This window comes from Schistocerca americana, chromosome 3 (genome assembly GCF_021461395.2).
Source record: "Schistocerca americana isolate TAMUIC-IGC-003095 chromosome 3, iqSchAmer2.1, whole genome shotgun sequence".
NCBI classification, from domain to species: Eukaryota; Metazoa; Arthropoda; class Insecta; order Orthoptera; family Acrididae; genus Schistocerca; species Schistocerca americana.
In genome coordinates, this window is record NC_060121.1 from 646330475 (window position 1) to 646357508 (window position 27034).

General features: G+C 34.7%; 1 protein-coding gene across 1 annotated transcript in view; it reads right to left on the bottom strand.

Moving 5' to 3' along the window:
- LOC124607001 (calcium and integrin-binding family member 2-like) overlaps positions 1 to 23329 on the bottom strand; it is a 63561-nt gene extending 40232 nt beyond the window's left edge. The window contains exons 1-4 of the mRNA XM_047139149.1: positions 23134 to 23329; positions 22716 to 22815; positions 14846 to 14993; positions 771 to 880 (exon numbers count right to left, since the gene is read on the bottom strand). Of these exons, the coding sequence (XP_046995105.1) occupies positions 771 to 880; positions 14846 to 14993; positions 22716 to 22815; positions 23134 to 23219 (444 nt within the window). The 5' untranslated portion in view covers positions 23220 to 23329. The remainder of the gene's footprint in view (positions 1 to 770; positions 881 to 14845; positions 14994 to 22715; positions 22816 to 23133) is intronic.
- Between the last annotated feature and the right edge of the window lie 3705 nt (positions 23330 to 27034).

Genomic DNA, 27034 nt, shown 5'->3' on the forward strand with positions numbered 1-27034 from the left:
CATGACTCCTTCTTATTTCTGGAGCTACACAGAACAATGGAAGGACAATGTGGCATTCACATGGAAAAGACAAAGAATCAGTAAAGATCTAAACAAAATATTGTTTGTTCATGAATGATTGTGACACAGAAGTGCATCAAAGATTGAAAATATACTGTCACAAAAGTATTTTCTTTGATGAGTGCTAGCCTGAAGTGGAGAAATTTAATATCAATGAACAAAGCTGAATTTTTACATAAAGATGAAAATTCTATGTATTTTTTGATCAGACTTTGTACATATCAGTAATCTGCTCATTATATGATAATGATAATGGAAAATTCTGCATGTCATTCAAACAATAGGATGAGTGAAGACAACTACACACAGTGTTGAGGATACACTGGGCAGCAGACAGCCACATAAATCAGAAGTTTAACATGTTAACAAAATCTTCCGTCGGTTCTTGGTAGAACAAGCACCAGTTTTCTTTTCATTTATTATAAGAAGTTTAACATAGTACACTGCACATAGTTGCAGAGCTCCCTCCACCCCCCCCCCCCCCCCCTCCCACAACCCCCACCCACCACCCCCTTGAACACACCTGTACAGGTATAATTTTTAACTTCTTGCTTACAAATATATGCCTATATACTACTCAGTTCTATTTAAATCTACTGTTCTGTTTACATACACCAAAATTCATTGAGTGCTCTCAGTTGATTGTGTTTGATGGGATTAATACATCAAACGTTCAGCACCTGATGTTAAGTAAATAAAACAGTACTTACATTATTTGCTACGGTTTCCAAATCTCTGAATTCCAGAGTATTGATACCTGTTAATCTTCTTATGACATTGATAAGATCTGATTTCTTGAGGAAAGTGTCACCATCAAAGTCTGAAATGAACATTGGTGTGATTTAAAAACCAAAATATAAGGGACAATCAAAAAGTTTCAGTTTGAAGGCTATAATAGGACATCCTCCTCTAGCATTACTTTTCCTCAACCATAGTTGTCGATACCAGTAATATTTTTCATATTCTGGACGGGTCAATATTATCTCAGCTGCTTTTCTGAAATATCTCAAATAATTTTATATACAATATGTTATATTTCAAGCTAAAATTTATGAAAAGGAATTACTTTATTTTCGATGTTACAATCAGTAAGTACTAGCTCTGAATGTACAGTTAAAGTTGTTCTTTTTAGGAACATTTGAAATTATGAATTATCTGGCACACTTAAAATTTATACCATTAATTACACAATCTAGTGTTGTTTACCATGTTTATTTCTGGATTCATTTATGAAATAATAATTGAAATTAACAGAAATTCATTTGTCAAGAAAAACTGTAAACCCTCTGGGATACGGTTATTACCCCAGAGTGAAGTAGTAGTAAGCATGCCTCTGAGGTGATTGGATGTATTTTTGTATTTTGGGTGAAAAATGTAATTTCAGCCTTGTTGATGTGAAAATTCAAAAGACTATCATATACTAAAATGTGACAAAATATATTAATATAAAAACAAAAATTACTTAGATCAGTTCCACCATTAGGACATAAAATGTAAGAATTTCCGCTTCATGAATCAGACCCCTAGACAAGAAGAACTGGAGACAACTCTACAAGAAAAGATAATTAAACTAAAAAAGTTTGTTGAAATCTTACTCTTCTCAAATCTTTGGAGAAGACTTTGCTTAGCGTAGACATAGCTGGAATTAGGAAGGAAGGGGGAGATTACAAACGGGGGCTCATCCAGGATTAATTGACTAATAATGAAGTTTTGTCTGTTGCAGAAAGTAATTTATTTTTTTGATTTTTGAAATTTATGTACGAATAAATTTTTGGTCACATGGTGTAAAAAGTGACGATTTACTACCAATAATGATGGACTGGATAGAATGAAAGTGAAGAGGACTTTACAACTGCAACCATGGGCATCAAAAGGAAAGGTAAGTACAAACTATGTGTGAAGTTAATTTGTTTGTGGACTCATGTGCTTGTTCACAAAATAAATAAGGATGAAAGCAAAAGTGTGGTAGAAATGAAAGCTGCAGTGAAATCACAGTCTGTAAAGAAATAGTAAAAACTGATATTTTGCAATTAATTTTAGCAAAACTAGAGGAAATGAAGACAGATAACAATAGCAAATTTAGGGCAGTTAATGATCAGTTAACTGAAATAAGAACTGAAAACAACAGCAAAATGGACAGAGCACAAGATCAGACAGATCAACTTATTAATCAAGTTTCAGAGTTAAAAAATGGGTTGTCAGCGGGGCTAAAAAGTGTGAATGAAAAACTTGATATTTTAGAAAATAAATTTATTGTTCTGGAAAATGAGTTTGTAGCTGGGTCAGTGAAACAATCAAAGAATGATGATGACATCAGAGTTTAACAGAAGTCCATAGTGGAAAAAAACCAACAAAATATTGTCAGTTTAAAACAAAAAATTTTAAATGTAGAAAAAACATGCAAACTAATGTAACTATTTTAGATCAAAAAATTTCAGCAGTTCAGGAAATTTGTATTCACAAAAATATGTGTGCAAACAATGGTATTGTGTGGTCCAACATGCCTATCAAAAGTTTGCCATCAGATAATTTACATCCAGTGGATTTTCTGCACCACTGTAGACAGCTTTGTGTCACACATGAATGACAATCAAAAAATAGAATTTGTTCAAAGATTTCTTGAAGGCAAAGCTTTGTCATGGGTAAACTTAAATTTAAGTCAGTGGGAAACATATCATAGTTTCAAGAAAAGTTTTTTAAATAAATTTTGGTCGGAAGCTGAACAGGGGAGAATCAAAACTGAATTTTTGAATTGTCCTAATTAAAGGAATAGGGATGGCACTTTGAAAGAGTTTTGTAAGAACCAACTTAAAAATTAGCACTTCTTGACAAACCATTTGACGAAATGACCTTGACTGATGCACTCGACAGATTACCAGAAAAGTTGCAGTGAGATTTTGTAAATGGACCTGACAATTGTCTTGAACAATTTTTACAATATGTTGACAGGCTGGATAGAGCAGTAGAAAGAAGCATGCACCACAATAATAGGCATGATAGAAATCACAATGGGAGTAATCACAGAAACAAATATAATGGTAACTTCTGTTGTTGTGTGGCCTTCAGTCCTGAGACTGGTTTGATGCAGCTCTCCATGCTACTCTATCCTGTGCAAGCTTCTTCATCTCCCAGTACCTACTGCAACCTACATCCTTCTGAATCTGCTTAGTGTATTGATCTCTTGGTCTCCCTCTACAATTTTTACCCTCCACGCTGCCCTCCAATGCTAAATTTGTGATCCCTTGATGTCTCAAAACATGTCCTACCAACCGATCCCTTCTTCTAGTCAAGTTGTGCCACAAACTTCTCTTCTCCCCAATCCTATTCAATACCTCCTCTTCTATCCAGATCATAAGTGTGAATAAAGGTAGAAATTTTGAACATTAGCAGGATAGGAATAATGGGGACAACCATGGGCATTTTAATAGAAGAAACAATCATAGAAATAACTACTTGGGAAATGGCAGTTCACCTCAATGAATGGCCACAGTTTTGGGTGAGGAAACATAACAAGAACAGGACATCAAGTTACATTTGCAATTAGACAATAATAGCATTGTTAATGATATCGTACATGTATCTGAAGTTGAACAGAAGGAATATCAGATTTTTCATTTTATGTTTCGATCAAAAATTGTGGGATATTATGTTAATTATATTGATGTAGGTGCTAATCACAAACCAGAATGTGAGAGTAGTGAGAATTTTGATGTAGTATATACTAATGATTTCTTCTCTTGGGCAGAAAACAGTGTAATTCATGTATGGAAATCAGATGATGATTGTATTGGATCTGAACTAGGTCAGCTTATTGTAAATTAATGTAGGTGAAGTAACTTTGATGGAGATGAGACTTGGGTTGTCAGTGATGTCATTGATGAAGTAATTTTGGATGATGATGATGATGATGATGATGATGATGATGATGAGTATCAGGTATTTGTGGAGTTTAAGAATAATGAAGTTACAGAATTAGTTGTAAATGATGTTGACAATACCGCTAAGGTAAGTGATGTACGTGGTGTCGTAAGTGAGGGTCATGGAGTACCAGTCCAGTCAAAACAGTTTTTATTTAATGTCATACAGAGTAAAGATCCAAACAGTAAAGGTGAGGTATCTGTGAGTCTGGAGAATAAAGGTGAAAACTTTTTGAAGTTTGTTTGGGACCAGATTGATGACAACATGGATAAAGGCACATTCTGGAATAAGTTAGCTATGGTTAGTCGGAACTTGTATCCCAATTGGTGGAATTAAAGGAAAGAGGTTCTAAGCAGGAAGTGCAATTTTGAAAGCAATGTGTTTTGTGTTCCTTCTGTAACAAGTGATATTAGTTGTGCTATGGAATCTGGTCATTGTGTTCAATATTTACCCACTACATGAGTGATCCAGGTAATGTTATGATACCTATAAAGTTGATAAAACCTTGTGAAGACAGTGTGCATGGAGCATTTGATGAAATTGAAGTGTCTGACAACAGAGAGGATGATTTAGATTTCGGGTGTCCTTACATTAAAATTAAGACAGATCAGTGGAAGGGATCTGTTTGATTGATACAGGTAGCCCAGTTAATGGTACATCTCAAAAACTTAGAGACAAGATCAATTATAGTAAGAATTTTGTGGAAATGTCCATTGTTGGTGTAAAGATACGAGGATCTACAGGTAAACAAAGCAAATTGGTAAAATCTGAGGTACTTTTAACTTTAAGTAGAGAAGACAAGACCTTTGAATATGAGTGCTCAGTGCTCCCTAGTCTGGAAGAAAATATACACTATATTTACAGGTTCATACAACTTTGTAATTGTTATGTAATAGATTTGTGCTTTAGAATTTGATATGTATATGCCTTGTGACTGAATGAGTAGATCCTTTTACAGGTTTGGAATGGAACAATGCCATTAAATGTCTAGTAATAAATTTCTTATTTTAGAATGCTATTGGTGTTATTACTATTATTATTATTATTATTATTATTACTGTGTACTCTGCAGAGAACAATTAAATTTAATTGTCATGAACTCTTTTGGGAAAAGTCATGGTGTTGTGGTAAATTGAGTGAAAACTCATTTTATTCATGTATAATGTAAATATTAGGAATAGTATCTTAAAGTTTCATATGTGCAAACTAAACCCATATATATGTTAAACACAGAATTCTTATGTCAGTACATTGTGGATTATGGTCCATATCTCATTTTGTAGGCATTTGTTGAATGCTGCCTCAGTACAGTCCAACTTGTCTTGCTTTTGTAGATAATTTCTTCTAATCTGCTAATTGCTAAGTAAATGTTACTTTGAGACATCTTTAGTGGTGGTGGTGGTTAGTGTTTAACGTCCCGTCGACAACGAGGTCATTAGAGACGGAGCGCAAGCTCGGGTTAGGGAAGGATTGGGAAGGAAATCGGCCGTGCCCTTTCAAAGGAACCATCCCGGCATTTGCCTGAAACGATTTAGGGAAATCACGGAAAACCTAAATCTGGATGGCCGGAGACGGGATTGAACCGTCGTCCTCCCGAATGCGAGTCCAGTGTGCTAACCACTGCGCCACCTCGCTCGGTCATCTTTAGTATATCTGTGAATATTACCTTACTAGTTCTTTTTTCCATTGCATTTAGCACTGTTTATTAACGTACCATATATGTGAACACTTTTTAATCCCTTTTGACATGAACCCTGTATACTTATTTTTTCAAAATAGATAGGCAAAACATATGCCAAGTGGTGTGAGGGAGGTATTGAACAACATACTTAGTACACAAAACAATATTTCAAGATTTGATGTGAATGCTAGATAGGAAGTAACCTATGTGTTGGAGCATGTGATGAGAAATCTAGGGAGGAAACTGAAAGATGTTGATGGATCCACTCCCATACTCCTGTATGGCTGCACCCTTGTTGGTCCAGTCAACTTACAAGAGATCATAGGTGCTGGGTAATGCACTCAAGCATCCATCAACTACATCAGTCTCGTGACTGAAATTTGTAAATTGTTAGCTAAGAAATTTTCTTATATGAAGAATTCGTGGAACTATTTAGAAAAGTAGTCATTGCTATGGACAGTGTTATTCCACATAAATATATGTTTTTTTCAAGTAGGGCATTTAATTTCCCAATACATTATGATTACTGTTGATTTGTTACGTTCGACACAGAAATGTGAAAACTTAAAAAGTTCAAGAGTACATTTTACGAACCATGTTGTACATAATTATCAGAATCTGATAAATTTAGGTACTGTTAGGTTTATTTATTTATTTAGTGCTTCAAATCCTATATGTATAGAATATATGCAAGGATATTGGACATGGTTAGGTATTTACAAGATAAAATGCAGTTTGTATTGCAATCCTAAGGATTAGATATTGAAGTAATTTGGCACAGATTCATAAATACAACAAATATTACAGGCAGCATACAAAGTAGAATATTATTATGCATCTTTATTTTTGTTGTTTGGCTTTTATATATTCTGTAAGACTGCAAAAGCAATGATCAATTAAATATGCCTTTACTTCAGCCTTAAAACTACAGAGTTTACCTATTGATTTAATATGTTTAGGTAGATTATTGAAAATCTTTATCCCAGTATGTAGTGTGCCTTTTTGGCACAATGATGTTCTCACCTGTTTCATATGAAGGTCAGATTTTTGCCTTGTATTGTGTGTATATATATATTCAATTTTTAATAAGATATCTGGGTGTCTATTGATATATTGTTTGATGAAAACTGATGTTTCATAGATAGTCATCTCATTTTTTCATCGATTGTAAATGATTCTTCTAGACTTCTATTTACATAGGTTAGTTTGTGTGAACAGTTAGCAAATGGTGTGGGAGACATTTACGATTGTAATCATACATCGAGTATAGACTGATAACAGGATGAATACATTTCTGATTTCACATACTGATTTTGGTCCTCAAGCTACTTGATTATGTTATCATTCAAAGCTATTTATGACTCTGATTACCTTGTGACAAAGCAAGCTGGGATATGTTTATATCCCTTCTTGTTTTGCCATTTGCCTCCTTAAAATTAATTTTTTCATGTCTGACTAATTGTGATTAACATACATGAGTAGAATCTGGATTTTCACGAAAGAGAAAGGTTGGCCCTCAGTTTTAAAGAATATAACAACAGATCTAATTGTGTGCTTAGTTTTATCTATGTAATGAATTTCCTAATTTATTTTGACTATTACTAGTTAGTATCTTTCATTATAGGGTGAAATCAGTAATTGTTAACTTATAAACAAATATAAATTCTGTGCTAATTATAAACATTTGGGAGACAAAACAATAGCATTCTTTAAGCCATTATTTGGATCTATTCAAAAACATGTTAGCAAAGCCAGCCCTTAATTAAATCCAAAATAATTAACAGTTTTGTCAAAAGTATTGTTTACATAATGATATCTGTTAATTTCATCATTTAAACAAATATTCGGCCTAATTCTTGTAGTAGAAGAAACTGTTAAAAAGACAGAATTTTTCGATGAATTCAGTTAATTGAATGAGTTATGTTTTAATTGTAATTTCTGTAACTTTAACTTCGAACAGTATATAGTTTTAGTATCTGTTATTGTGTGGATATATAAAGGCCCAATTATTGAGCCCACAACAGTCAGTCCCCAGCCGAGTTTCAGACAAGAAACCTGTATTGGTTATAACAACAACAATGCATCAGCTTAACTGTGAAATAAGTGTAACACAATTAGGAGATGTGTTAAAACAATGACAGTGTCTGTTGAATTTATTTGGAAGACTGTTAAATGTGTGGTTAGGTTTTTACTGCTCATAGATATTCAACAGTAAACTATTGTAGCAGTGTGTGGATGTTTGCCTGCAACCTATTAATGAGGCTTATCGAAAGTGAAACAATAGTGCACTGCCCATATAACTGTGTATTATTGGCGGGTTGTGAACAATGAAAGTAAAGAACTGTGAAATGCAAATGTGCACCTGTCGGCTACATCATTTAAAGTAGTCAGTGCTGAACTTCTACCCCCATGATTCAGCCAGTGTACCAATACAGTACGTCGACACCAAGGACAAGCAATGATGAAATAAAGAATGTGAACATCACAACTTGTATTTATCCTGAGTATCTTATTGGAACTTGAATTGTGTGCAAACTCATGCTTAATTCCTGGGTATTCCTGGTCATCATGACTGTGAGTGTGTACTCATGGAGAGTGCACAACTATTGATTGAGGCTAGATGCTTCCTCTAATTATTCTTTACATATGATTGAACTTGTTTGTATATGATTATGAACTTGATTCATTTTATTGTGTTGAAACATTTCTGCTGGTGTTTACCCATTGTATTTTGGATTCCTGGATTGGTCCCCACATTGTAAGCATAGGGCGTAATATTTTTTTCATTATTTTCTCCTTGCATGAGCCGACATATCCTTATCTATTGTGGTTTATGTGACAAATTGATTTTGTGCTATACTCCTACTCATGATTGAGTATATTCTTCTAGTCTGTACCCATCGTCGTGAGTTTTTTGAGTTGGCTCACTCATTGTACACTTAGTATTTGAAATTTTTTTCTTCTCTTTTCATGTTTTTGAAGGTGTGACTTTATAGACATAAACCTGCAATCTGTAATTCTAGTAATTTGCATTGCCCCTGCACTTGTGTTGTAAAGTGTAGTTTTGACTTTGTATCATTTGTCTTGAGACAGAATGTTCCACAGATCTGAGTATCTGAATGCCATGTCCTCACACATTTATAGATTGTGACTTGTATAGTAGATATTTTTCCTCCAATGTATACTTCTATACATCTATATTCTATCTTTTGGAATCCTTTGTACCCCATTTGGCAAACCTTATAGTAGGTCACAAAATATTGTAAACACATTGTTTCCACATTATGTGAGAGGGATATTGTAATGAGACATCCTCATCTAGCATTACTTTTCTTCAACAGTAGTTGTTGATACCAGTAATATTTTTTGAATTTTGGACAGGTCAATATGATCTCAGTTGCTTTTCTGAAATATTTCATATAATTTTATACACAGTATGTTATATTTCAAGCTAAAATTTATGAAAAGGAATTACTTTATTTTAAATGTTACAATCGACAAGTACTAGCTCTGAATATACAGTTAAAATTGTGTTTTTTTAAAGAAATATTTGAAATTACAAATTATTTGGCACATTTAAAATTTCTATCATTAATTACACAATATAGTATTGTTTACCATGTTTATTTCTGGATTAATTTATGAAATAATAATTGAAATTAATAGAAATTCATTAGTCAAGAAAAATTGTAAACCCTTTGGAATATGGTTATTACCCCAGAGTGAAGTAGTAGTAAGCATGCCTCTGAGATGATCAGATGTATTTTTGTGTTTTTGGTGAACAATGTAATTTTGGGTCTGTTAATGTGTAATTCAAAAGACTGTATGATATACTAAATGATACAAAATATACTAAGTAAAAACAAAAATTCTGCAGCAACAATCTTCAAAATTATTTAGATCAGTTCAGCTATGAGGACCAAAAATGTGACAATTTCAGCTTCATGAATTAGATCCTTGGGCAAGAAGAACTCGAGCCAACTCTACAAGAAAAGATAAGTAAACTAAAAAGTTTATTGTAATCTTACTCCTCCCCAATCTTCAGAAAAGACTTTGCTTATTTTAGACAATAGCAGGAATTGGAAGGAGGGGGAGATTACAAGGCCTGAAAGACCAGAGTCAGTATGCCAATCAGGCAAAATTGCCATGAACATTGAGGTAATCATCCGACTGATGCACCAGGTTGGAAATACCCAGTGGTAAATCACTGTGTCCTGCTGCATGAAGAAGTTCTAGATACATGCTGCACATCCTCCTCCAACAGCAATCATCAAACCTTAAAGGCTTTGTCTAAGGAACTAAAGGCATGGTAATTGCATGGGGAGAGATCAGGACTATAAGGTAGGTGCTTAAGTGTATCCCACTTGAGTTGGTGCAACTTCTGCATTACGACATTTGCAGTAAGGGGATGTATGTTATTGTGAAGCACCAGCAACCATTGGCACACCATTCCACAATGGTGGTTTTCGACAGACATACTAGCCATACACATCCTTCATTCTCCAATGGATATCTAGCAGAGCTTGTCCTTCAGAGCCAAGAAGATAACAGCACATTGGTCCTGTTTGGACACATTTTGTAATAACATCACCATATTTCACTTTTGCACAATTACCACTTGCATGTCAGAAAGATACAAATACCACACCAACCCCTTGCCTGCATGCTGGTGCTTTATACTGGAATCAGAGTCATGTTTCGTCACACATATGGGGTGATTTTTTCCATGGTGTACAAACACTAGCAATTGATCGATGAGAGGATACAGAACAAAAAAGGTCTAATGAACTTATGTCTGGAGGTGTATGGTTTTCTTGCCAGAGACCGTATATTCAGTCAAACATCATTACAGAGACTTCAGTCTAATATGCACTCTACCATGCAGCCACAGTTACAGTATGTGTTGAAAATGGTTTCCATGTGCCTCAGCGCATGTGTGTATGTGCTGTAGCATGTTCCATTTCCAATGTTCGATTTGGCCAGGCTGCATCCGAACAGTTTCAAAGGCAGCATGAATGCTCCAGTGTTTCCACATCTGGAATGGGCTCTGCACACATGATACTTTTGAGATGGCCCTGTAACCAGAAATTGCACAGGTAGAGATCCAGTGAATTGGGAGGCCATGCAACTGGAGCCCCTTGTCCAATCCATTATCAGTGAAGACATGATTGAGATGTGTCCAGAATTAATGGTGAAGGGTGCTGGAGCGCCATTATGTAGCCACCACATAAGCCTTTGAATCATCAGTGACACTTATTCAAACAGAGGAGGCAAAGTCACTTGCATAAAACAATGATAGTTCTGGTTAGGCAGCATGGAAGGAAGACTGGTCCCAAAATACAGTCCAAATTATCCCAGCACACACATTCTGACTGCACCAATCCTAATAATTCACTGTTCCCATACCATGGGGGTTCTGCATGCTCTCTGACAGATGACTGTTATGGAAGTTGAAGATACCACTCCGTGTAAAGGTGGCATCATCTGTGAATGGGATGGATGACACAAATCCCAGAATCATCATTGCCTGTTGAAGAAATCTGTGACAAAACTGCTCCTGATGTGGAAAGTCTGTCACTAGTAAGCCCTGTACATGCTGTAAGTGGTAAGGTTGTTAACTATTGTCATGGAGAATGTTCCATACAGTCGGCTGACTTTACCCTATATTAGTGGGTCAGCTGCCCGGTACTGACATGGTGGTCACCTTCCACAGTGTTAAATACATTTTCCTCCAAGTCTGGTGTCCGAACATTTCAGGTATGTCCTTCATGATTTCCTGCTTCCTGAAATAACCCTGCCTGAGACAAACAGTGAAACATTGTTGCAAACATGGAATGTTTTGGTTTTTGTTGTTGGTGAGGATAGGTCTCCTAAAACAACCTTGCTGCCCGCTGCCTGTTGCCATCTGGCTTTCTGTAAGTAAACACCATGTCGGCAAGCTCTCAATTCGAATATGGAACCATTGTGGACAATGCTACATCACATCCACTACAAGGTGAATAAGGAATAGAGGTGAATTGTACATGGCATTACCAGTTACTATGACAGGAGAGGGCACTAGAGCATGACGTATGAGGAACACGAGGAAACCATGCATACTGTAACTGTGGCTGCATGGTACAGTGCGTATTAGACTGCAATGTCTGTAATGTAGCGCAATTGAATAAATGGTCTCTAGCATGGAAACCATGCATTTCTGGACATAAATTTAAAGATCTGTTTTGTTCCATATCCTCTCATCAATCAATCCCAATAGTTTATACATAGTGGAAAAATGACTCTGTATGCTGCAGCAACACCCTCAAATGTTTCATTGTTTCAAAATGATTTAAGCTGTTATCAATTCATTTTATGAAATTAATCAGTGATCTTTTTATGTAACTGCCCATGCCCATAAAAACTCATTCTTCTACTTTCAGCTGAGTTGTGAATGTTGGAGCTATCTCTCTCTCTCTCTCTCTCTCTCTCTCTCTCTCTCTCTCTCTCTCTCTCTCTCTCTCTCTCTCTCTGCTCTCAGGAGTACTAGGTCCTCAGCAACATGAGAAAGTTTCTAACGTTTCTGCAGAGTTTGAGGGTGTAGAGAAGTCTAACAGTAAGTTGAAGCTTTGAGTCAGTATGCACCGTGAGCTGTAATAACACAATTGATAACACACTGCTTGGAAAAGACATGGATAAGTGTTTGAGCCCTCATGCCACACACAAAAAACTTTTAGTACATTATCTCATCAACTTCCTATTTGCAAAATTATTCATGTACAATACTAATAAAACCAGTTTCCTTTATTTGCGATAATGGTATTTATACATAAAGATACAAAATTTTAATATTTGATCTTTTTTCCATCACATGCCATCAGTTTCCAATCTATGGGTGTGGTGTCCATAATGACTTAAGGTTGCAGAAGGATGTGGACTGCATGTATATATAGACCAAATAAATACCAAATAAATCCTCTGCATGTTGGTATTACACATCAGCTATTTTTCAGTGAGTTCTGTAGTGCATCAACATCATCTTTGATAACTGTTAAAAGAGATCATTGTGCATCCATTAGGATGAAATTACCTCTTCAAAATTCTCTAAGGCATCTAAATTTGAGTCCAGATTTTTTAAGCACTGGAGACATCTTCTCAAAGCAATACACCTCTGGCACCATCTGAGAAAATTTGCATTACAAAACTAATTGTTACTCTGCTTCCTTCCATCATAATACCTGTTGATTCTAATAGATAATAATTTCAGCAAAATTTGTAAATGAAGCTGCAATATCCCTCTAGAGTGCAGATACAAGCATGTCCCAACAAGTACTTTACCACATTGCAAAACTTCTGTGATACTGTTTATGATTCTAGTTCTTACCTCTTTATACATTTGTACTATAAACACAATATTACGAGGTGTGATTGGAAAGTTTTAAGAATGGGCTTGTATCTGTACAATGGTGGGACGTACATGCTACTCACCTCACTCCAATGGTGTTTCCACTTTTGGAAACATTTCTGGAAACTTTTTCCTGAAGTTTGTTAAGGACACTCTCCATATTTGCCTGGATGTCTTCAGTCAAGTCAAATCACTTCCCTTTCAGTGAAAATTTCAGTTTAGGAAACAGGTAGAAGTCCACAGGGGCCAAATCAGGGGAATATGGCAGTCGTGGAAGCACAGGAATTTTGAATTTGGTCCAGTGCAGGCCTTTTCTTCCACCATTTCACGCAAACGCTCAAGGACACATTTGTAGTATACCTGGTTAATTGTCTGTTCTCCAGGGGTAAATCCATGATGCACAATTCGGTAGAATAAAAAAAAAATCACCAACATTGTCTTCACCTTCAACTGACTTTGCCATGCTTCTTTCGGTAGTGGTGAACCTGGAGTCTTCCACTGCGAAGACTGCACTTTGGCTTCAAGATCATATCCATATACCCATGAACTGTCACTTGTAATTACCCTATTTAACAAATCTGGGTCATTTTTAGTCTGATTAATCAGTTCTTGGCACACTTCAAGTTGGTATTGTCTCTGGCCACTTGACAACACTTTTGGAATGAATTTTGCGGACACTTGATGCATGTTAAGATCTTCAGTTAATATTGACTGAACTGCTGAGAAACTTAAATTAAGTTCAACAGCCATCTCCCTAATTGTAAGTCTATGATCAGAGCGCACTAAGTCATAAACTTTCACAACATTTTCATTCGTTTTTGAGGTGGAAGGATGGCTGGACAATGGTTCATCTTCAAATTATTCATGGCCATTTTTAAATCTGTTGAACCAGACAAAAACATTTGGCTGGCTCATACAGTTATCTCCAAAAACTGTTTTTGACAGTTCGTAAGTCTCAGTATCTGATTTCCTGGTTTTAAAACAAAATTTCACACAAACTCATTGCTCCATTTTTACATCCATTTTCACCCAGACAAAATCTGGGAACAAGCCCTAACAGACCCACATTCAGCCGGCTCCCACTACAAACTGAATAAAGGAAATGCAGTTTCCTGTCAGAGGGCATTCAAGGACAAGGAAATGACTCACTCCCCACCCTCCATGTACCTGCCCGCCAAACCAGTAAGCAGTAGCAGATCCATTCTTAAAACTTTCCAATCACACCTTGTATATGCCAACAAAACTTAACCCTTGAAATTCCAAAGGGGGTGGGGGCGGAGGAGGGAGGTACTTTATACTTACCTTTTGTAAAGTATTGTAATCTAGTCAGTTACGTTAAATTTTAAAATTTTGAAAATTTTTTATAATTTTTAATTAATTCTTCTACCAGGCTGCATAAATGTTTTAAAATTTTTAGTTAAACTTAGGCTAAAACTTTAAATGGATGTCCATTTTCCCAGTGAATGTCATATTCAATATTTTCTGTTTCAAGACCTTACACATCAATATCCCTTTAAAAAATGTGAGTGTGTGACAACATCAATTAATGAAATATACATTTTTTTGTTATTTTATTTTATTTTATTTTATTTTATTTTATTTATTTTTTTTTTTTTTTTGGGTGGATATAAACTCCCCCTCAGTGCCTTGGTAATGTACATTATGGAAAATAAGCTGAAGGGTTAATTAAGAAGTTCTGGCTATTGTCAAAATGTTTGTGAATAAAATACATAATATGACTATTGATTTACATCACTATCTCTCATTACATATTGATTTTTGAAATGTGATTAAACAACATTTACCATATATTTTAAAGATCCACAGTGCTTTCACTCTGTCAGGGCAGTTTTCTGAGAGTACTGAAAACATGTCCAGCAAATCCTCAAAAGACAAATGGTTGTCATTTTGAGAAGAAAATACTTCTATTATGCGATCTGCAAAAGGATTTGCCTGTGAATAAATAACACACAACAAATTAGTACTTCTCCTCCAAGTAGTAATATTGTTTACTTCATGCACCATACATTAGTAATTAATCACAGTTCTTGTAGGAGTTATTTATAGCTATTTCTTAGTTTAAGTACATAGTAGTATATTTCTGCTGCTGCTAATATTGTGTCCTTTCAGTGGTCTCACACTTACGAATTTACTGCATTTCTCTGATTAATTACTGTCATTAGGACTATATTTTGGCCTTGTGTCATCATTGTAAACTAACAAAAATTCTGTTTCTGAAGCAATAAACCTTATTACACATCAACCAATAGCCAGAATCAAAGTTTTTACTCAAAACAAGTTGCCTTTGTTAATAGGTTTAATATTATTTCCTGTAAATAGTTTCATTGCTTCTGAAATACATGAAGGAATAAATATATGTAGGAATAAAAATAGTATATAAAATAATGTAGTGTTATCACATTAAAAAAGTTCCCATGAATTAGCAATTTTTGCCAAATTATCGTAGTTAGAGTTTCAGTAATAGTTATCTCTAATTGAACAATCTTCTTTGACGGCACAATTAGCACAAAATTGTGCTATCAAAAGGAGTAACTATGTAAGCTGTCACAGAATCATCAGGAATATAAATTAGTGTTATAGCCGTCACAATTATTTTCATTAAGTATGTTGTGTTACAATCCAATGGAGAAGTGATACTGATCATTTTTGCTGCAGCTGTATTTGCCAATATCACCATATTATAAGGAAAAATGAGCATCAATTTTGAAACTTCAAGTTGATTTGGCAGTTGGGCAGGAAGGGTTAATATGGTCACAAGATGCAGTGCATAACAGTTTGGACCATAACCTCAACTACATAGGTGCAGCACTAAGAATGTTTTTTATACTAAAATCAGGATTCACTCAGTAAAATGGGAGAAATGGTGTTGTAACTGATGTAAACCAAGTATTGGCCACACTGCATCTGGAGTTTTGGAATATTTACAAAATTAGTTTGAAATGAACAAGTTAACTTTAAATATTTCAAAAACTAATGCATCCATTACAAAACGACCTGGGCGTCAGAACACAAAATAAAGAAGTTAAGAGAGCAGCTGACACAAAATTTTTAGGTGCCCATGCAGATGAAAATTTAGATTGGAAAGCCCATATCCACCATCTCACTAGCAAGTTAAGATCTGCTTGCTTTGCACTATGTGTAATTAGTAATGTGTACATACATACATGCATGCATTAATCCTTGTTCCTTAGATCATGAATACTACATTTCATAATGACATGAAACGTGTCACTTTAACATAAGTTTTCTTTATACAAAATAATTATTTATTTTAACAGTTACTACTTCATATCCAAGAAGTCATCTATTGAGTAGATGGTGCTGTCATTCATAAATTATTTTAATTTGCTTTTAAATGTTGGTTGGCTACCTGTCAGACTTTTAATATTATTTGGCAAATGATCAAAGATTTTTGTGGCAGCATAATTAACCGTTTTCTGTGCCAAAGTGAGATTTATTCCAGAATAGTGAATATCAACCTTCTTCTAGTGTTGTAGGTATGCACTTTGCTGTTATTTTTGAATTAGGATGGGTTATTAATGACAAATTTCAAAAAAGAATATATGTATTGTGAAGGTACTGTGAATATCCCGAGTTCCTTAAATAAATGTCTGCAAGGTGATCTTGGGTAGGCTCGAGCTATTATTCTGATTACACGCTTTTGTGCAATGAATACTTTCTCTCTTAATGACGAATTGCCCCAAAATATGATGCCATATGTAAGCAGTGAATGAAAACAGGCATAGTAGGCTAATTTGCTGATATGTTTATCACCAAAATTTGAAATAACCCTAATAGCATAAGTAGCTGAACCTAACCATTTCAGCAGATCATCAATGTGTTTCTTCCAATTCAATTTCTCATCAATGGACACACCCAGAAATTTTGAGTATTCTCCCTTAGCAGCACACTTCTGTTCATAGTCTATATTTATCAATGGTGTTATGCCATTTACTGTACAGAATTGTATAAACTGTGTTTTCTCAAAATTTAGTGAGAGTCTATAATGAAATGGCCTCCCCCAAAAGTCATAGGAAATATCTGATACCACCCTTTTGTATGCATCCGGGTGGTTGTCGGGCGATTTGATATTTCCTAGGATGTTATAGAGATAAACATGCAAGTGTCATTTGACTCAGTTTGCTATAAAGCTGAATATTTTGTGAAGACTTTTTGGAGGAACATATATTGTCATCATTATCAAGAGATTGTTGTCATTAACAAAATTATGTACATATGCTAGATTGAGTGTATAATAAAGAATTTGAAAAGACAAATATTTGGTGGAAAATATTAAAATTCTGTGGAAATGTTGGCATAGGTGGCCAGCACCTCTAATTACCATAATTACAATCGAGTAACAAGTGAACACAAAGAGCCTCATTATCTTGAGAAACAGCTTGAAAGGTATTAGCAAGCAATGTATTTACATTTCTTATCTATTTTTATGTCCTGTTCTGTAACTGATATTCCTTGTAAATACTTTTCTGATTGGCTATCCACTTGTTTACATTACACAGTTTTCCGATTTCTATAATTTGAAGTCTCGTTTGAGCACTTTATGCATGTAACTGGATAAAGCATGAGTTCTGTACCACTATTAAATATTAGTATCCAAAACTGAACTGTAATTAATTACATAACTAAAATAATACAAGAGACATTACTGTAATTAAAGTTTAGATCGATTTTCATATTTGAAACTAGTGATGATACTATAAAAATTACACCAATTAATTTTGTAATTTTTTCTTTATTCGGCTGTAACTTCAGTTTACCTACATTTTGTAAATTTTAATTGTAGCATTGAAATTGTACAAAATTAACAATGGAATATTTTGGAAATGATTGTTAAAATTCATATACAAAGCGATGCAGCAAGACTGCAAGTCATTTGTTGCTGAGTCTGCTTGAGAGTCTGTTTGAAAGTCAAACTGTGAGGTCAGTTTGTCAAAGAGATCAGTGATGTCCACGAAGTGCTTTGTTTAAACATGCCGAGAATGTCAATAAATAATGAGAAGTTTCAAATTTATGTTCTTACATCAAAAAGAACTCCAGGAAAAAGTTAAGTAATTTTAAGTAACGATCAAGCAGAATGTAGCATTGTTATAAGTCCATTTGTGGCGCACCACTTAATAATTTTTTGAAAGATATTATTTGCAATTTCCTCAGCTGATTCTTGCTTCTTGGGTGTGATTACTATACTTATATCGTCACCAAAAGAACTAGCTTTACATCTTCATATACATAGAGTGGCAAATCATTAATATATATTAAGAACAATAAGAGACCCAAGACTGATCCCTATGCGACACCATTCTTGACACCTTCCCAGTGAGAGGATTCTGCTGGTTTTGCAGACTATCTGTACTGTTGATTTCAACCTTCTGCATTCTTCCAGTTAAGTATGAATTAAACTATTTGTACACTGTCCCACTCATACCACAATACTTAAGCTTATCTAGAAGAATTTCATGATTCACACAATCAAAATCCTTTGAGAGATCACAAAATATCCCAATGGGTGATGTTTGGTTATTCAATGCATTTAACATTTGATCGGTGAAAGCATATATAGAATTTTCTGTTGAAAAGCCTTTCTGAAAACCAAATTGACATTTTGTTTGTACTTCATTTTTACAAATATGTGATGCTACTCTTGAATACATTACTTTTTCAGGAATTTTGGATTAAGTTTTCAGAAGTGAGATTGGGCGGTAGTTGTTAGCATCAGATATATCCCCTTTTTTATGCAATGGTTTAACAATAATGTATTTCAGTCTATCTGGGAAAATGCCCTTTTTCAGTGAGCTACTACATATGTGGCTGAGAATCCTACTTATTTGTTGGGAACAAGTTTTTAGTAGACTCTGTTGGAAATGCCATCAATTCCATGTGAGCTTTTATTTTTGAGTGAATTTATTATTTTCCTAATTTCAGTAGGAGGGGTGGGTTGAATTTCAATTTTATCAAATTGCTTAGGTACTGCCTCTTCCATATATTGCCTTGCATTTTCCAATGAATAGCTGGATCCACTTTTCTCTACAGCACTTAAAAAATGATTATTAAACATGTTTTCTGCTTCTCACTCCTTGTTAACACACTTTTCATTGTGTTTGATAGAAATACATTCTTCCTGTGCTCTCAGTTCCGGTGTTTCCCATTTAACAATATTCCAAATTGTTTTAATTTTATTATCAGATGTACTAATCTCAGACACAATGCACATACTTCTGTCCTTTTTAATAACTTGTCTTAGTACAGTGCAGTAGTTTCTATAACGTTTCACTGTTTTGGGATCATTACTCCTCCTAGCTATAAGATACATTTCCCTTTTCTGTTTGCAAGATATTTTTATCCCTTTAGTAAGCCATGGATTTTTAGATGGTTTCTTACAATTATATGTTCCTGTTTTATAGGGAAACTGTTTTCAAATATACTCACAAAGGTATCGTGAAATAGGTTAAATTTTACATTAGCATCATGATCCCTGTACATCTCATCCCAGTCTATCTGTTGCAAGGTTTCTCTAAAATTTTAAATTGTTAATTGAATGCACTATTTTGGAGGACTGTTATGCATTACTGTATGGAACTATATCATATACTGTAACTAACTGTGCATGATGATCAGACAGACAATTCTTAACAGGAAAAGTTTTTATTTGATTAAATTTATCTTGGTCTAAGAATACATTACCTATCAGTGTGCTGCTTTCCTCTACTACTCAAGCAGGAAAATCAATAACTCATGTTAAACTGAAAGAAACAAGTAACACTTCAAGATCAAGCTTTCTATCAGACTCTTTCAGAAAATCTACACTGAAATCCCCACAAACAATAGTTTGATTTCCTCTGTCTGACAGATAGCACAATAAAGAATCCAAGTTTTTCAGAAATAATTGAAAATTTTCCAATTGGGACCTAGACATAGCTACAATTATAGAAGTGCCATTACTTAGTTTAAGCTCACATGCCATATGTTGCTCTATGCAAAAAATTTTAGTTTACAAATTTTTTGCACTCTGACAGATTTTAACATATATGGCAACTCCTCCTCTCTCCATAGTGTCCCTACTTACATGTGCTGAAAGCTTATATCCACCTACATTTACCATTTCCATACCTGTGACCATGTGATGTTCAGACAAGCATTGTGCATCTATTCCACCCACAGTTTTTAAATCTTCTAAACAAACAAAAAGCTCATCTAATTTGTTTTTTAATCACCTGATATTCTGATGCAATATATTAACATTATTTTTCACTGTGCTTTTATGTGAATTTTGTGACATACTAACATTATTTTCCGGTGTACTGTTATGAGAACCTTGTGATTTTTTCACATCTCTAGTACCTGCCTGTCTGAACTTCTCATTAAGCTTAATTTCAACCAATGTAGGATGATTTGACAGTGATCTTTGCCTAAAAACATTCCTGTACATACAAAAAAATGTAACTAACATAAATAGGTGCATTGAAAATTTCAAAACCAACTCAGATCTGCATTCATAAAATATAAGTATGTGCAATGAAAAAAGAATAAACAAGGCTATTACACAGAAACAAACAAACATTCAAGGTACAAAATTGTGTAACAAACTTCTAGCATGTGTAAAAAAATGTAAAAATTACCTACATTTAAGGAAGAAGTGTTCAATTTATTAATGACCAAATTACAGTGTAAACAAGTACCTTCAATAACCTAGCAGCAAGTAATTATATTAATGTACTACACTGAGACTATATGCCATAGTCAATGTCAATAATATTTTCAGTCAAATGTTTGCTATGATCTGAATTAGTATTTTGAACAGAAGTATTGCAACTATTATTTGTTTTTACTTAAATCTTAAAAATAAAACATGACAAATATCTTTTATGTAGGCGACCGTGCATTCTTGCATTTGTGTGTGTGTGTGTGTGTGTGTGTGTGTGTGTGTAAGTTTATTTTTATATCTTATGTATTTTCTGATGAATCCATGCATTGTAAATTGTCTCTGGATGAATGAATTACTACTACTACTACTACTACTACTACTATTATTATTATTATTATTATTATTATTATTATTATGGACACACGAAGTGGCTGATTCATGGCCTTTGATCTACATCTGAAAGCTCCTGGTAAGAGGTTACTTGCACAACTAATTTCTAGAACATTTCATGCAACACAAAGTACTGTCTATCCAGTACCTGTGATTTCCAAAATTTTCAGTAAGTCCCTTTTGGGTAAATGCACACAGTGGCAGCATTTAGTGAACAAATAAAATATGGACATTTCGTCAGCACAAAGGGTGACAGTCATTACACATTTAGACTTTTCCATCAAATCTGAAGAAGCATGTTAAATAAATGAGATGATCATATAATATTATTACATGAAACTGAAAAATCTGAAGGTATTTCTACAGATGAGGTATGCAAAACATAACTTCTAAATGAAGCCGCAGAAGCTGACCAGATGCACTCAGATAGATACAAGTTAATGTATGATTACTACATTACAAAAGAGGAATAATGATCCAGGCTATAATGATAAATAATTACTGCATTGAACGGCTCACTAAGTGTTGTGCTTTGGTAACAAGCTTGGAAATATACAAGATAGGAAACATTTTAAACTTCATTAATTAGAGAGGATACTAAAAACCCTTAGTGTAAATAACTGGGATGTCATGCATGTCAAGATTTCAATACTGATTTCATTTCAGGGACCACTAATCGAAAGCATTCAGAGCTGCTGATGTTCAGTATTTGTTTATTCCACACAGTAACATTCCAACAAGAACAGGACACAGTGGAACAGCAGTCACTAATTTATTTTTAAATCCAATTGTCTTTCATAAAATAGATGTGAGGCACAATAAATGGTTTGTCCAACCATAAAGGTCAAATTGCAGTAATAAAGCACATCCATTAAATCAGGTTTAGGTAAGAAAGTAAAAGTACCTTTTCATAGATTTAGAAATGCAAATTCAAAGAGAATGTACAGGATGAGCAATGGAAAGAAGTTTACTGAGATCATGTGTTAGACAGGACATTTAATTTTTTCTTTAAAATGTTCTTACAACACTATGATTCAGTTTTTACTTCTACTTTCTACATCTACATGGATACTCTGCAAATCACATTTAAGTGCCTGTCGGTAATGATTACAGCAGATGCCAAGAGAAAGGTTGTTATGAATCTGGGATCAAAGTATCTAGAGATGGGAAGAAGCAGCTTTATTTAATGCATAGGACTAACTGTAATCGAGAATAGGACATACACTACAAGCAGTGCTACAAAATTTGTACAACACACATTACTGTTTTAAGATTGACCAAAATTTGTAGCATGCATCTGGTAAGGCAGAATGCTATCAAAGATAAGGACACAGTTTTCTGAGGTCCAGCACATCACCATACTTCTCCCAAGTAAATTATGATTTATAATATTGCTCTCCTATTCCAGATTTTCCACTGTAAGTTTAGTTTACTTCTAAGTTATCTCAATACTTTGTCATTTGGGTTAAAAATTCATATATTTATCCTGTAAATAGGACAGTGAAGTAGAAATTGCCTTAGAAACTGTCTGTAATTAAGTCAGCAAGAATGTTTTGATGATATCTTCCAAAGCCTTAATTAACTTATTCTTTAGCTGTACTAACCTGTATTTGAGGGAATGTATCTTTTATCAAAGAAGCAGGAAACCTGTGCTGTAAACTTACTTTATGCCCATCTGCCATTGCATAAAATATCTTTTCAATCCTGCAGCAGAATCAAAAATTAGTTACATTAATGTGAGTATTAAGTACAATAAATTATTTTGAGATGAATTGCAGAAAATTGTTTCACAGGTGATATAGCAGAATCAGTGTTACATTTCACTCTGTACCTGGACACAAAACTTAGTAACATAGACCCTATTGTACTGAGTTATAAATAAATAAATAAATTTTCACCAGTAAAACTGCACAGTTGTTTCACTGTATGTTGTTAAATTACCAAATGAGGACGGTATCCATGCACAAAATAGTGCTCTTTAGTGGTGTTCATAATGTTAACAAAACAAAAAATTATACTCACATTTTAATTTCTCCCATATTTAAGTATGACAGATCAATATAATCTTCCATATCTTCTTTCAAAATTGTTGAATTTTTACCTCCCATTATGAAAAAGTAATCTGAACCCTTGAGCAGCTCAGATATGAAATGGAAGTATCAGTGTCCACTGAAAACTTGAAATATTCCAGATGTGCTCTTTCCGCATTTGTGTTGCTGCTTTTGTTTGCCAGAAATGACATTGGTCCCACAAAACTGTGATAAAAATGCTTATCTATATTTATTATCAGAATACCTGAGATAAATGCTGAAAGCTTATCTTCCTTGACAGCACTGCCAGTTACTACCATTGACTACATGTTCCATAGATGTAGACAGTACTATTAATCACTGTTCTATTTCTTCAGGTCTAATGTTTGTATGACTTCATGTGTTACTAATGTGAACTTGTGCGAAGTGTTATTGTGACTGTGGCTGTTTAGGAAACTGAATTGAATCAATATCATAGCGTGAAGAAATGATATGTAAAATGAATCTTTCACTCACTTTGAAGCTTCCTTGTAGATTAAAACTATGTGTCTGACTAGAACTCAGACTGAGAATGTTGTCTTCTCCAGAAATGCCCCCATCATCTGAGATACCCATAACTCAAAACTCAACCTCAAATCTTCAGTCCTAACACTACCTCTCTCTTGATGTATCTCCATCTACTTTCCAAATTTCACAGTAGCTTATCTGAAACGCTTACTTGAATTTTCTGCAAGAAAGTAATGCTAGTATAGCAGTTTACGACAATAAACTTCTGTGAAATTTGGAAAGTAGTCAAGGTGTAAACCAATGCCCCTGTTATTAGGCTAGTTCCATAGTGGCACAGCAAACATTTTTTTTAAGTGAATGTCTTGTTGAATCATAAGCAACAGATCCCTAGTCAATGTGAGATTTGAGAAATGCCTTGGAGAGTTGTAAGAGGAATGCTTGGTCACTTCCCGAGATTTCTTATTTAGGTCATATTTTCAATTTCCTTAAGTGTGATAATCAGATCAAACCTGATAAAAAGAAAGAAGGCCTACAACTTTCACAATTTTTCTTTTTTGGGTTAAGAACTTTGTCCCATTTTTGTAACTCTGATACACTGAAAAAGTGATATTCAGCCATCAAAAATCTGTAACGAGTGCTCTCAGGCCCAGTTTTGCAGTATGCTAACATACATTGCTACTGGTTAGTTATTGTGAGAAAACTTGGAATGCAACAGAAAATAGAAGAGGCACAAAAACCAATTTATGGGGCTCCTTGCTGTTGATATTGCTGAATTTCTGGTTTTGTTAATGAGCAGACTTTTTGGGGCAAGAGGCAGGGAGAAGGACCATATACTCGTTCAAACAAACCTGAGTGTATTTGTGGCATGATACATGAGTTGTTTCACATTTTTTTTGATCAACTCCCTAAGGTAATGAAGTAGCAGAATGATACAGAGGGATATTTCAGAATATTATTTATGAATTTTCTTAACATTCTTTAGCAATAGTGGAGACTTCGACTTGTTGCCTATTGATTGGGAAACTCACATGATTAAAATAGGTGGTGGCACAGTGGCTCATCTGAGATTCTCTTAAACAACATTCCTGAAAATTACACTGAGTAGTTAAGAGTACCCACTCATGCAGGCAATGCCTTAGATGTGTTTGTTACTAACAGACTTGAAATTTTCCACTCAGAATTAGAAGGAATTGAGTGACAACAAGACTGTTATGCTGAAACAGATTGCAGATTATAAGAACATCAACCAATGTAATGAAACACTCTGGTATGAGGAAAGTAAGCGGTCATTTTCAGATATTTTTGTAATATTTTTGTCATTTTCCTATACTCTTTCATTGCAGTATGTATTTACTTTTCTTTTCTAGTGCATTAGATTATCACTTCAACAAACAGCTAACATTTTTGGATCAGTCATTTTAACATTTGTTGGACTTAATAAATTTATATGAAGTAAACAAGAGCAAAGTTCAGACACTGAAATTTGTTTCAATATCTTGCTAAGGGAAAGAAAATTTAAATTTTTTATTATTTCTTTATTTTCCTTTCTTTCTGTATCTGTGTTTACATAGATTCAAAGTCTGTGGCTTTAGATTTCAGTGAAATATTGCTAGAGATGAAGCAGACAAGAAATATTGATGTATAAAAGACTTCTGTCTCAAAACAAATTTGCAATCAGGGTAGAGCAGAAGAGATCACACACTTGACAGGTTCCAGCTGATAGGTTTCTACTTACTGTGTGGTTCCTGATATTGTGATTCGTGGTACCAATATCAGATATTCATCTCTGGGAATGGAGATGTGGAGTAACAATGGATAAAACTCAACAGGATTGACCCTACGTTGCAAAAGTCCACTCACTTATTACTTCTTGACTCCTGTTCTGAGGACTACAGTTCTGTGTTAATCTCCATCCAGGAACCTTGTGCAGATTCCTTAAGCATAGGTGCAGTCAAACTGAATACTTTGATTTAAATACCAATAATTATCAACACATCCTTCACATGTATTCACTTTTTATTATAATATTCAGATAGCTTTTTTGAGCTCTGCTTACTGCAACACACACACCCACACACATATCAGTACATTCCGATTCCAATCCTTCATATTCCCATTAGCTTCCTTAATATTTTTATTATTATGTCTTAGTCCTATTTGTTCCCTACTTTTAAGAGCATTATTACAGAGCCTCCATCTGACCACCCACCAGCGGCTGGCACCTGTGGCCTTCATCTGAACTCTGCAAGTGATTGTCACAGGATGCATGCCAATGCCCTGTGACTTGGAGCAAACTCTGAGACTCACTATGTATCATAATAAATAGTAACATACCATGGCTCTGTAGATGAACACATTCCAACTCATTTTCCATCTTACTTAAATAGGATAGATGATAAATGTGGCACCTCCAAAATTAGGCCATTGTTTGAAACAGTAAACTTACCAATTGATAAGCTGTCTGTCCACATGAATGGCCACCAAAAAACTGTGGCCAAAAAACAGCTGGACCACCCTATTGCTGAGCATGCAACCCAACAAGGCATTCTTCATTTCAATGACTGCTTCACATCCAGTGCCATCTGCATCCTTCCCACCAACACCAGTTTTTCTGAATTGTGCAGGTGGGAACTCTCCCTAAAACATATCCTACATTCCTGTAACCCTCCAGGCCTTGAGCTTTGTTAGTCATTGCCCTTACCCATCTATCCCCTTCCCTGATCCCATTCCAACACTGCACAGCACTCTATTCCACCACCACAACCAGTCTTCCTACTTCTCTTCTTTTCCGCTAGCCCCCTCCCTCTCCCCTGCCCACTGACGTACCTCCCAAATGCACTTAGCTTCCGTACCCTCTTTCCACCTCATCCCTGCACATTCCCATAAGAAGCACACACGCGAGCGCATGTGCATGTCAGTCTCTTCCTTTTGTCTGTGCATCTAGCATATGGTATAACACTATGCTTCTTGGAGGGTCCCTTTCTAAACCTTGAATTTTGTATTGGAACTTACACTGGTTTTCCTATATGGGTTCATGTTTTATTTTTCTGTGTTAATTTTTAGTCATTAATTTGTCTAAGTAGTTTATGGCAAAGATTAAAATGCAGTATGCCCATACAATAAAGCCTGTGAAGATAACGAGGAAAATGGAGAATATTTATTTTCTTATGTTTTGTAAAAACTCCTATCGGATGTTTCATCAGTCTTGCACTGTTTGTTTTTTCCCATCCGTGATAGGGAGAGGACATGAATTTCTGTTTGGTTCACTATTAAGGTGAAATATATTGATTCTTATAGTATTAAGCAAAAGTTACATATTAGTTCTTTATTTCACCTGATCTATCTATCTGTGTCACTGGTACCTAGAAGCAAGAAATTTAAGCAGA